Consider the following 13,441-nt stretch of genomic DNA (forward strand, 5'->3'; position numbering starts at 1 on the left):
AACATTTTACAAGTGCGGATGGTTTGTCGCGACTTGACAAATTTTGGCCGAGCCGATTAATCTTCGAATGCACCGCCAACAAAATTTATCACCGGTGAAAACTGGACAAACTGTGATAAACTTGTCTAACATTTGTCGTTAAAGATACGACAAGCGTGTAATTGAACTGAAATGAGTTTTCTAGAAAGGCAAGAAATGTCTTTGATGATTTTGTCGGAACAATTCTAGTTTTGTCCGCTGCTGCAGGAAGGCCCAATCATTACAACGATCGTAAAGTTCATTCATAGCATAGAGTATTAGACTTCATTTATGGGAAAGAAATTGAAAAATTATTTCATGTATTCAAAATTTTTTCCAAAACATTCTGCATGACCAATGAACATGCAAGAATGGCAGCTGTCAATCACGGGAGGTCGGTAAAGTTGTGTGCCACAACTTCCACAAGTATCTGCATGGTGGTGCGAATTTTTTAGTGTTCTTTCAACTGTTTCGATTTCACAGAAAATTTTTTCTTCCTTTTCTAAACTACAAAACACTAATCTGACACAACTTTTTCAATTGTTTTTTTCTTTCAGAGTCACGTACCCAAAAAATTTCACCCCGGCATTTGAGCTTTCATTCAAAATTTAAATTAAAGAGAGAAAAATCACCAAAACATATGAATTACGAGATTAGCCTTCCTCTTGAGAAAAGTAATAATGTTACATCTAAATTTTGCATTCATGAATTTACCTCAGAACATCAGGGATTCCACGACCAGGTTTGAGTTTCAAAATAAATAATTTTCATTGCGAGGCGGTACGCGGTTGTATTAACTGTTTTTAGGAGATTAAATGGTAATCGGAGTTCTTCCTTTGTACAAGTGTCCTTGGCGATTGATTCGTAATGACACTCTTTCTAAGTGTAACAAAAAGTCAGGACAAAAGATTTGCTTGGCGGCGTCACGATGCACGATGGCTGAATATTTCTAAGATTGCGTGTTTGTGCGAAAGCAACCTGTATTTGCGTGGTATTCAATATATTAAATGTTCCATTTTATAGCCATAAATGGTATATTTAAGCTCGAAATCTGAACTGTATCTCGTTGGCACTCAGCGTCCTTCGTTATCAAATAGACCCTCAAAAGATATTTCGGTCAGTGCTGTAGCGTTGCCTAAGTTCTGTGTGCAAGGACTGGTTTAGAACAATCGCGACTTTTTACATTAGTTACCTTCAATTTAAAGATTACCTGAAAGACTTGAAAGTCCGATTATGATGTACACAACAATCAAACTGTGAGACATTTTTTCTTTTCTTTCCCTGAGCTTTCAGTGCAGTAGAAAATTGAACTGATCTGAACACAGCCGGGCCACGTGCAGTCTCTCGAAACGTTACCACGGAACGTGACGTCATACTTTTACGAAATGTACAAGAAACTGTTTTGCGCTTTGGTACAAGACGAGACGTGCTTTAAAAGGAAAATATCTATTTTCACCGATTCATAATGGAAAATGTAGAAAAACGATCAAGAAAAGCACGTTTTTTTTGTATATACAAAAGCGGACAAAACGAACCGCTTGAGATTCTTCCTGTTTCCAGAAATTAGTTTATGCATTTAATTTTGTTTGCAGGGTTGGTACCATTTATTTACTTTTCATTTAGAGACCTCATTCATGAACACAGAATGGCTCCAGAAAAGATATTATGAGCTTGGCGGGGGCGTGAGTTTCCAAAGATACTGTCGTGGGGGTATCACAACATAATTTGGTTTGATAAATTGAGTTGAAAATGCAAATTGGCCACCGCAAGGACTGTTTCAAAAGCTGGCGTTGCGAACATAAGCCCCTGGAAGAGCAAGGACGGGCTAACGAAGGGCTCACGCTCAAAAAGTCAGCTTTAAATTTTTTGGGGGGTGCTTAATTTGCTCTACAAATCACAATATACGTTTTTGGACAGCACAATCAAAACGGAAGCGTTAAGACCTTTCCCGTCACTGTTTTGTGTAAGGAGTAATCAGAATTCGAAAGCATTGCTTTTCCTTTCCCGTTTTCAATAAACATTTACCTTAAGGAGCGATTTCTATAGAGCATTTATGTTGACCGTTTTCATAAGGCACATGTAAACACTAGAAAATTAATGTCCGGTTTTGGATATTGAAACGACAGGGGGCCAAAAGAAATCCTAATAAAAAACCTAGGGCTAAGAAAGAAGAAAAAAGAGAAATTGAAAAAATTACCCTTAAATTCATTAGAATTAACAGTTTTCTTGTCCAGACTCTCTTCTCCCTGGTTGCATTCTTCCGGCCACACCATAAACGGGCCCATGGTTACTTCATTTTCTCTGTGGTGTGGACAGTACTGTGTTTGCGTCAGACAATTAAAGCGCATCATCCTGGGCACTTCTTTCCTTTGACACGTGATCATTAAACAATGAAGGTAAAGACATTCCTTCGCAGATGCATAGAAATGGTCAAAAGTAAATCGGAACCGTACGGCCCTGTTGCGTGTTGGTAGATAATCGAACTCTAAACCTAACGGACAACTGAAAAACGAATTCAGTTAACTCTATTAATCAATCAATCAATCTATCTACCCATAAATCCGTCGATTAATTGATCTATCATCGATCAATTGTGAAATCAGCCAGTCAGTCAGTTGATCGATCGAACGAGCAAGTTTATTTTAGTCACTGAGTTAGCTAGTCAGTCATTCTGATAGCCAGACGGAAAAACCATTCTGGGGCATTCATTCACTCGGAGTTTTCACCGTTTGCTTATTGAATTTCTAGCTGTATCTGATTAATTAATTTGAATCAGTTTTCTCTTAATATCTTTCCCTATACTCACCTGTCTTCCAGTAATGTATAGCCTTTCGTGGAAAGGTGATCAGTGAAGTTTTTGGAGCGACTCAACCGGCATTTCTTGGGAATAACTACATGTTCTACCAGGGTAGCTAAAAGAAAAGGAATAAAATAAACAAAATGAAATAAAACATCAGTGTAAATCACATGAGTCTATTTTGACTTAGCTGATCAATATCATCTACTATCAATGAACAAGGTGGGAAACAAATCACTGCTACATTGACTACATTCGGTCAAAGCATTCTAGCTTTGGATAAAAAATCCTGCACGTGATTGTGATCGGACAAAAAACCACAAAGTTATGACCTGGTAAAAACGGAGGTCAGTTTAAGTTTAGAGTATCAGCGGTTCAAATCGGAAAAGAGGACAACGAGGTTTATTGTCGTAGGTTTTTGTTAAGGTTTCCCCTGAAAAAATTTCTTGCCTAAGCTGCTACTGGTCATTTAGACTGAAATTACGACTTATTGCAAAAAGTTATATATTGATGAAACAGGAAGACGACGAGGTGACCGATTCCAAGAAGACCTTCGCGACGTAGAAAGAAATGACAAGAACACATCCAAACCAGTCGCTAGTCCCTTTAATCTACCTAAACAACATATAGTAGTTTGCGGCCTTTCCCTATATCTAGGCAGTTCGGAAAGCCACAAAACTCTATGACAAAAGTTTATCTTCAAAATCGGCACTCTTAATCCCAACGGTGTCAACGAGCGCTTTTTATTCAACTAATTTATTCTTATTTTCTCGTCAACAAATTCCCACCAATAGCGTAGCTCCATTTTCCACAATAAACCCACACAACCCACAATTCCTCCAATCGCTCTGACGAAGGGCTAACGCTCGAAACTTCAGCCTTTAAACGCTTTACGGTGGCCGATTTACGTATTCAACTCAGTTGATCGCACTAAATTACCCTGAAATTACGACTTGCCGCACTTCACAGTTCGGATTGATACTCAGATTTTGAGCAACTTTTCCTTACCTTCAACTTCTATGTAAACATAGCTGCACATCCCTAAATGAATTGGGAACTTGGGGTACTCTTGAGAAAAACAGCTGCTGTCAAAGAGTTTGACACGCACTTCATCTTGATCTACTTCATTCGTGTAAATTTTGCCTTTGGGAAAAAAGTGTAAAAATAAGCGTAGGGAAATAGAGAGACTATAAAGAGATTGCTACAGAATGTGGATAATTATCTATTCTCAGTTTATCATATATATTTCTTAATTTAGGTGCTGGCAAAGAAATGCAAGAACGTTGCACGCGGGCAACTATGGGGTAAGGTATGAGAGGAAATCTTGTTTTACCTCGTTACTTCTTCCTCCCAAAGCTATCACGCTGAGCTCGCATTATAAAAAAAGACTGGTTATAAAAGTTTCACTTATCATGGGCAGGCGAGGAGTAAAAAAATTTATCTTCAATAACCATTTGTTAATCTGATCTCTTTATCTTGTTTACCTTCCTCTGGTAAAACCACAAATGGACCCACTGTCATAATAGTTTCCTCTCGCCGGTGGGGACAGAACTGTGCCAGCGTCTTGCAGTTGATTGCTGTCATTTTCGGTGGCTGCTTTCTCCGACATATGGTAACCTTGAAGTGGATGAACAGGAATTGTTCTGCAATCCCAAAGTACTGCCTTATGGGGAATTTGAATCTTACGGCCTGGCTCACTGCATTTGATTCAAGGTAGCTAAGTTCATTCTTGTCCGGACAGCTAAAATAGATACACGACGAAATACAACGATTAGTTTTAGATTCCTCTGTAGATCGAATAGCATTTAGCCTATCGGTGCTTCTCACGGCTCAACACTTCCAACCGCCACAGCTGAATATCTCGTCTTCACTTCGTTAATGGACTGTGGCAACGCACAGAAAATATCGGGTTAAACACATCAGAAAACGGAGGAAAAATTTACGAAAACAGGATGTTAGCAAGTGCAATGCTCGTGCAAAACCATTGTCGAATATGTTTTTACAGCGTTAACTATTTCAGGAAAACACTTGACAAACACTGTGTCAACTCACGTTGGATAACCGATGAGAAAACGGACTGTATACAGGGCAGTTTTTCAGGCGTCATGAACACCATGTTGTTCTTGTATTTGCCTATAGTAAATACCGAATGTCACGTACGTTCTCCGCAATAGGAAAACGATATTTGAACAGGGAATTTTCCTGATATTCACCGTTTGGTAAAATTATAGGCAGGTGAGGGATTTTACATTGTAATGATGTGGCATGGTCTTAGTGCAACAGAATGTAATCGGGTGAAAATTATCTTATTCAATGTCAATTCTACAGGTGAAGAATTAACAATAAATGGGTAAGGAGTACAGAGAGCATGACGATATTATGGCTGATTAGATTAACTTTAGAGCCCGTAGTATCCATGAAAATAAACTCACGGTTGATCTACCGTGACTGTCTTTCAATTCAGATCAGCTAAAACAATAAAATTATCAAAAAGTATCCAGTAAGGGTGTTCACTCTTTCCACCCGTAAAACTATTCGCTTCTCCTAGTAAAGTTCAGTGCAGTAATTTCATAACTTCCCTTTCCGCTTCCCAGCCATGTCCAGTCAACTCACTTACAAATCTTCGATGAGTCCGTATTCCAGCACCGGATTGTGGTTATAGTTCTTAAATGCACTCACATGACATTCTTTCGGAATAGCTATTTGGCCCTTTTCCGTTGCTGAAAATTGAAGTTGAGTAGAGTTAGAAGCCGGTTTATTGATGCTCTCACTGCCACGAATAAGGAAGAATTGATATCGCCTTAACTGTCAAGCAGACAGATTATTAGCGCACGGAAAAATACGTATCATCAACTCGCGCTAATCTTTGATACTTACACCCTCATTAAACACTTTATCTACTGCACCTTAATTAGGTTCTGATCAAGTCGTCATTTCTTTGCACAGGTAACACACACAACACCGTTAAGAGTCACGTAGCTATTTTATCGCCAATTAGATACCGGCTATTAACAAAAGACAGTACTGACAATGTATTTCTTTCCATTTGCAAATGTGTGGTACTGAACGCGTGTGACTAAAATCTAAGAGGGAAACCATATGGAATGGACTATAGAAAAAGAAAGCAAGAGGTAATTGCATTCTTCAGTTTTATCGGATTGAAAACAGAAAGATCCACTGTTTGCTTCGTCACACTGAAGCCACGCCCTGAAACGAAGCTTTATTGGTTGTTACTAATAATTTTCATTTATCTCTTCCTTAGGTTTTGCTTTTGTTTATTACCACAAACAGAAAAAAAATTCGATATTATTCCTAGAGGAACGTTTTCATACCTTCCACCTTGACGAAAACATTTGAGTTTACGTCCAAATGAATGGGAAATCTGATGTACTCAAACTCTTTGGTGAAGGAGTTGTTTGAAAATATTCCGACTTGAATTTCTCCTTGTCTTGTGTTATTTGCCCCTAAAAGAGATTAATTTCTTAGCTTAGAGACTCTCAGAAACCGTGACAACGTTTTTGGATCAAACCATACTGTTATTGTTGTTAACATCATTGCTCTCGTTATGATTATTTTTTTGTTTAAGGATGAAGTTTACGACAATAGCAAACGACAAAAAATACACATCCACTTTAATCAGTTTTCCTATAATTCTTAAGTGAACCCCGAAGCAAAATTAATAAAGATCTCTTGTTGACAGTCAGAACAAATATGTCAACTTTGATGTAATTGAACGGCTGTAATCAGACAGTTGGATGCTGCTACTTAGACACCCACTTTTTTCCCCCATATTACTTATTTCAGTCTATCTGTCAATTCTTGAGGGTAATTTCATAATAATGGATAACGACACACTGAAACCTTACCTTGATCACTTATCATTCCGGCTGATAAGCCCTGGCCTCTTTCCAAACGGTCCTTTCTCGGAACTTTTTATAAAGAAACGAATGTTACTAAAATGTGTAGATATATCGACATTCAATCCAAAAGATGCACTTAGAAAAATGCCTCAACCCCATCTCTCCTCAACCCAAACTTCCACATGTACAGTCAGAATATAACCTTTCTACAGTTGATATCTCAAGACACAAGGATTTGACTGGCAAACCTGAGGTGAGCCATTCGGGGGCTGCGCGTTGTGTGGATCTGTGGTGCAACAAATTCCGACTCATGAAGTTTAAGGATGATGATGAAATTGCTTCGTTGGACGCCTCTCAGTACAAATAATATGTCTTAGTCAAATTTTCGAATGGGGTGACCCGGATCCTTGAAAGGAATTTGAGAATGGGTTCTTAACTATAAGTAATTCGAAAAATCCACTCTTTACATATGCCCTCTTTACATTACCCTTTGTCTTTATATCACTTACTGGTTGTTGGACCCGGATCCGATTGATTGCACTTAGCTTTAGTCGGCCACGACACAAAGAGACCCACAGTCACGTAGCTATCCTTTCGTTGTGGACAATGTAGCGCTTGTGTTCCACAGTTGAACCTGTGTGGCTTGGGCACCAGCGGCGTCCGACATGTTGTCATTTTGCAATGGAGATATATGAATTGTTTCTTCGGGCCAAAGAACTGGACATTGGAGAATTGAAATCGTATGGACTTGTTGCTTGTCGGTAAGTAGTCACAGTGAAGAGCTCGCGGGCAACTGTAAATTGAGAGAACCATTTAGGTGTCAGTAGCTAGCACAATCTTTATCTCCAATTTGGCTTTTTCCCTCCTTGACCACGTCTAAGTCGTTTTGCTGTGGATTTATGGCACTTTGTAAAAGTTTATACTCCTTAGCGTAACAGTAGGATGGAAAGGATGCCAAACTGGTCAAATATTTCAAAAGACATGTTTGACTTACTGATGGAGAGTTTTGAGTCACCAAGGACCTTCAGTTTCAGACGGATGTAATGATTCATCATTGTGTTAACTGTGCGTGACATTCATTGTTTTGCTGTCTTGTGATTTGGTGAGTAAAATTTATATTGTGTTTTATTATATATCTATTTTCAACCTGTTCCGCGGGCATTTAGTTAGTAAACAGGCCAGGACTCGCGATAGTTGCGCAGACAGAAAAATGCCGTGTGGGAGGTTTGTGGGACGACTCGCTTAAAAATTCTGTTAAACCTCCTTTCTACTTTCTAGATCTGCGTTATTATAGCGACCCGATCATTAATTGACTCAATGTGTGGAACAAACAGCATTTGTCTTCCATCTTTGTATCTACAATTACTTTACTCACTAGTCGCTGATCAGTTGATATCCTTGTGTGGGGCAATGGTCGTGTTTCTTGTTGGCACTCACGTAACACTCCTCAGGAATAGCGACATGATAATCATCGATGGCTGCAGCAAAAAGTAAGAGATGATTAAAGTTCAGAAAACTTCTCTTTGTTGCTCATCTTACTTCAAAAATACACCGAGAAATAAAGAATTGTAGCAATTCAAAGCACTGTGGTAACATGAACCATCTGCGTTTTAATACCTTCTAATTCGACATAAACAATCTCATTCTCTTCCAGACGAGTTGGGAATCCGGGGTACTTCAAACTAAAGCAGGCGTCGCGAAATATCCTCACTTGAATTTTCTCTTCAGTTTTCTCATTGGCGGAGATTAAAACCCCTGAAGAAGATGGAGATGAGACTTTAATAGTTGCGTCTTCGTTACTGTAGGTCTGTCGTTACTAGTTTTGAGGCCGTTTTTCTAGACATTTCGTCAAAGCTACCTCGTCCTTAGAGTATTTCGCTTCTCAAAATGGCGTCAATATACCCGCTGCCAGTTTGAAAACCGAGGTGCTCTTGGTGACGAGACTTTTGTCGAATACATTCAGTTACGTAGAGCAGTTAAACGTGCGATGGGAATGAATTTGTTGAAAATGAACGTTTCCACCTGTCTTGAATACACGAATGATTATGAATGATTATGCAACTATAATTATGAATGATTATGCAACTATAATTAAATTATATAACGAGATAAATTGCTGCGTGCATGAGAGCATTTGAATTATCAAATAGTTCTGTGTTTTGGCAAAACGTTTTCTTTTATCTTCGCGGAGACCTTCCTGTGGCTAGGATATTGGGCGTGATTGAATTGGGCTGTAATTCATCAAAGTACGCCCCGACATAACTGTCACATCAAAATACCTTTTCCATTTTCTTATCGTTTGCTACGAGCTCTCAAATTGTTACGATTGTCCAAAAAAAATAGATTCAAAATAATCGGAGCGGAAGTGAAACATAAACAAGCTGCCTTATCGCATGAGCTGGGGTGATCAGGAGTAAGATGGAAGCCTATTTCTTACATTTCAAAGTCATTATTAATCCAGTTGGTTGATCAGATGTTCTTTGCCAAACGTACCCCCACTAGGACTATTTGACAAGTAGCCAAAACATGTCTTGAGGTTAAGTTTATTGCTAGGAGTCAGTTCAAGTTTTACCTAGTTAGTGTATAAGGCTGAGGAAAGACATGTTGTATTTTTATCGAAAACTGAAGAGGGTAAATGGAAACAGAAAGAATTATTGTTGACAAGGTATGCAAACATAATCCTGTAGTTAAGTACAGTTTAATTTTAATGAATAAATTCCCGTACCATTTAATGTGTTTGGAGAGTCCGGGTTCGGCCATTTTGTAGACTTTACTGTTTAATGCCATGGCTTCCCCACCCACCCACCCTATGAAGAAACGTATTGCGTGATTGAATTTGAAGGTCATTTCTCCCTTCATGCCTATACTATGGTACAACTTCTAATAGAGTGGAAGGAGAGGCGTTAGGGGGAGGGGGGAAGGGGGTTAAAAGTACGTGATTGAAACTGATTTACCCATTTCTGATAAGTCAGTTAAACTAAGAGATTGATTGGATTCGTTCTGGTTTTACTCTTCCAATCTTTCATTTTGATTAATGTAATGTCAATCTCGTTCTTCCAATTATCAGTATTTCAGTCCATTTCAGCATCTTGTTTGCTATGCTTCGAGTAAATTTTCAGCTTTGTGAGAAATAAAACATCACTGAATAGTTTCCTCGCGGGTCGAGAAAAGAACACGGAGGTCGAAAAACAACATCAAATGGAGATTCTTCACAAGATATGCTTTTCGATTTAGCTTCAGTACTCATGTTGAATTTGGGCGCTTTGCAGCTGGTTGCTGTTGTTAGTGTCTATGTGTCCCCATGTTGTATTCAAGCCAGAAAATGCTTAAAAATGAGGCGTTTAGGAGCGATCTTTAAGGTCTAATTCTTGCTTAGATAGAGAAAGCAGCCACCGATTCCAGGAGGTAAACGTAGTTTTGTCTCGGATGATTGTTGAGCGGTAGCTATAGTTTCGATGCAATTTTTTAATAAGGGAAAAGTGAAAAAACAAGGATTTTACTTTCATGATTCTTCGGTTTCTATGAGCAGAAAATCTGACACTCTTACCTTAGGGGTAGCCCGGAAAAGGGGTCGTAAGGCGAAACCCAAACACGAGGGCCAGCTCGAAAGATTAACATACGGCGGTGAGAGGTCTTATAGACAGCGATAGACTGTCAACAGCCGGCTTTTCTTGAAACTCCTGTTAGCGGCTACAGCCAGACCCTGCCCCTTTCTTTTCATTTTCAATCATTGGCTCTAATGTCTATTGCTTTCTTTCTCTTTTTGAGTTGTTAGCTACCTTTGATTTTTTCATGATATCTGTGTCTTACTTTCAGTTAAGTGGGTATTTTGGTTTAGCAGAAAACTAATTCCAGTTTATTAAAACTCAAAGGTCTAAAAATGTTTGTATGAAAATCGTAATTTTGATTATAGAAAAGGCTCGTGGAAGTATGATAAGGTTGTGTTGTGACTTTTATTTTGCATTTTTTTTTCTGGCTTTTTTTTTATTATCATAATTTGGTGACGTTGAAAGGAAACACGCACAACCACCACAATGTCACTATGGTAATAGTGTAAGAATAGGATTCATAACCTTCTTTAATTTATGTTGAGAAAGCTTTGAACTGATATTTTTACTTTCCGATTATTTAAAAACCAAACTTGAACATCATATTTCCACTTGTAAAATGTACTAGCTGATATCATCGTTACTTTAAACCACGGCTTGCATCCCCAATTTTTCGTTGCCTCTTTCATTGCAGATTTAATCTTACATACAGCTGGGTGAGATTTAACTCAAAAAGGTGAAATGAAAAGGTTATCTTCGCTCTAAAAGCTGTCCACATTTGCTGAGACCGAGCTTTCACGTGCTCCCTTCAATTGTGATAACTAGTTAGCAGAAGCCACGCTGTTTCAAGTAGCTTGCGACTAAATCGAATGTTACGTAACCGCTCTCCGAAAATAATTTGTTTCGTGTGCGACTGATACTGAAAAGATTGGGGTGAACCTGAAAATATCATTTTGGGTAAGGAAAATGATGCGGGTTGAAGACCGTTAGGATTGGAGAACACCATGACGAATTTGATGCGTCCGATAAGGAGACCCTTCACGCGCTTTCCGAGACTCGATTCCACGTGCTTTCATATGACAATTTCTCAATTTTAAGGACAGATTGCACAATTATCCCAACTTTGATGTAAGCACTCTTTTGCAAATTGTGAGCTAGGTGTTACCAGCTATGAAAGTGAGTACTGTTCGACTCAGATTTTAACAAATACCGTTATTCAGTGTACATGTGCCGGCCATGCCGGTGGTACATTCATTAGGCTCGGTTGCAAGTAACTGTTCAGTGCTACTTAATTACCTGTAATAATTAACAGCATAGACCTTGTGAGGACAAAAATTGCAAACAGCATCATCCCTCAAGTTTGCACAAATCTCCTTGTATGAAACTTCTAAAGCCATGTGCTCTCAAACTTTGACTGACGGTAAAATTTTTTATTTTCCAAAAATAGCTGAGAATTCTCGCTTAGTGATTGGTTAAGGGCTCTAATCACTGAGACTCAGATCACAATGAGTTAATTATATAATGACATGCGACTCCCACGTGGTTAATTAAGAACGTTTTATCGTACTTTGAACTCTTTTCTTTAAACAAGATATCAGACCACCTGAGATGTTTACTTTATTGTTCCTCGCCTGGGGTCAATCGGCCATAAAGAATTGTTAAAGTTTGATTTTTTTTATGTTGGAAATTATTTTGAGCAAAGATTTTTCTTCCCTGGAGAAAAGCAAAGCCTTTAGAGCTTGCCACTCTCGGTTCTCATCTTTTTTTGTAGTCCTTTACGTCTCAAGATCTGAAGAGATCTGATCTCCCCCTTCTATCTAAATTTCCATGTATATTAAAAAAAGTGGATTTATAATCTTCTACAAGTGATGATTGTTCGACTTCTCACTACCAATTTGCTTTATAATGTACAAGTATAAACAAGTACTACGAGGAGAAGTTCCAAATTAATCACAGCTAGTCCTGTTGGGAGATGGAAACGATGGAATATGTTAATTCATTGCTTCAAACCTAAAACTCTACCCCTCTGTACTGCTTTTTTTGTGGTTAGGTTGCTGCTGTTTTATTTGAAAAGGTCAAATGAGGATGTCGGCCTCAATTTTTTGTGAAAAGCATTAAAAAAAAAACAGCAACAGAGGCGTGGCTAACACAATTTAGCAAGGGAATAAAAACAGACTCTTTTACAAGTTCTTTTTTGTGTGTGGGAATAGTAATAATTATTTCATGTAACAACCGTGCATGAGACAAAGGAAAAAAAATCATCGGAGTCTCCCTTTAGGAATCGAAACTTAGATCTTCAAAATTTGCCCTCCGATGATCTACCACCGAGCCACAGTGACTCTGCGACGGATATAGTGTTTGGAGTAATATTTTATCTTTGCAACTTGCACATAATATATTTCTTGGAGAACTAATGTGTTAAAGATGTAAACAAAAATAAATTACTTTCTGACTGTAGCCCGGTTGGTTAAAGAAAGATTAAGGTTGATTAAGCGAACATAGGGCTGGCCAACAACTTCTGATTTAGTTTTGCAGCTTTGCAAACAGTTTAAATTGTTTCTAGTGTCTCTCCTTCAGTTTTTTCTCGCGCTGAGGTAAAACCCCGATGTAAGTCCTACAACACGCTTTATTTCGAGAGAAATCGAGGAAAAGTTAAACTGTTAACCCTGGAATATCACTAACCGCTTTTTGAACAACCGAGCCCAGGTGCCTGTGTTTTATCGTGAATGACTTATAATTTAATGCCTTGGCTTTTCTCAAGGGTCTTTCACCGATATACCGTTGTAATTGACCTCCCTTGTTCCTGCATATTTTCCAGCCATGTAAGCTTCTTTGACTTTCTCCAGCCAAAAAAGGTTGCCTCATAATCTCTTGATCTCTTTTATTTCTCTCCCAGTCCCATCCTAAATTACCTTGAACATCGCCTAGATTACAGATTACTGTCAAAGAGAGAAGAAAATTTCTTAGAAGTCTCAGTCATCGTCATCTATGGTAAGTTTCCTATTCTTTCCACCAGAGACATACAGGGGTTAGACTTTCCATGTTACTAAATAACTATACTGAAAAAACCAACTTTTAGTTTCTGCGGATAATAACAAAGGAAAAACATTCCTGCTTACATCACAGATTCTTAAAGCTTAAAAGTTAAAGCTTTCCGCGTGAAAAATGTTTCTTCCAAGCTTATGGGTTCAAAATTTGGTGGAAAAATGATTATCAAG

At 38.4% G+C, this 13,441-nt stretch overlaps 1 protein-coding gene across 1 annotated transcript in view; it reads right to left on the minus strand.

Annotated features, from left to right (window-relative positions):
- The window catches only part of LOC113684386 (uncharacterized), an 18,592-nt gene extending 9,467 nt beyond the window's left edge, over window positions 1-9,125 (minus strand). The window contains exons 1-11 of the mRNA XM_089204238.1: window positions 9,113-9,125; window positions 8,293-8,451; window positions 8,051-8,153; window positions 7,185-7,468; window positions 6,682-6,744; window positions 6,148-6,279; window positions 5,433-5,535; window positions 4,300-4,556; window positions 3,824-3,958; window positions 2,825-2,930; window positions 2,216-2,520 (exon numbers count right to left, since the gene is read on the minus strand). Coding sequence (XP_089060364.1) covers window positions 2,216-2,520; window positions 2,825-2,930; window positions 3,824-3,958; window positions 4,300-4,556; window positions 5,433-5,535; window positions 6,148-6,279; window positions 6,682-6,744; window positions 7,185-7,468; window positions 8,051-8,153; window positions 8,293-8,451; window positions 9,113-9,125 — 1,660 coding nt within the window. The remainder of the gene's footprint in view (window positions 1-2,215; window positions 2,521-2,824; window positions 2,931-3,823; window positions 3,959-4,299; window positions 4,557-5,432; window positions 5,536-6,147; window positions 6,280-6,681; window positions 6,745-7,184; window positions 7,469-8,050; window positions 8,154-8,292; window positions 8,452-9,112) is intronic.
- Window positions 9,126-13,441: the final 4,316 nt, after the last annotated feature.

Source organism: Pocillopora damicornis, chromosome 4 (assembly GCF_964200805.1).
Source record: "Pocillopora damicornis chromosome 4, jaPocDami1.2, whole genome shotgun sequence".
NCBI lineage: Eukaryota > Metazoa > Cnidaria > Anthozoa > Scleractinia > Pocilloporidae > Pocillopora > Pocillopora damicornis.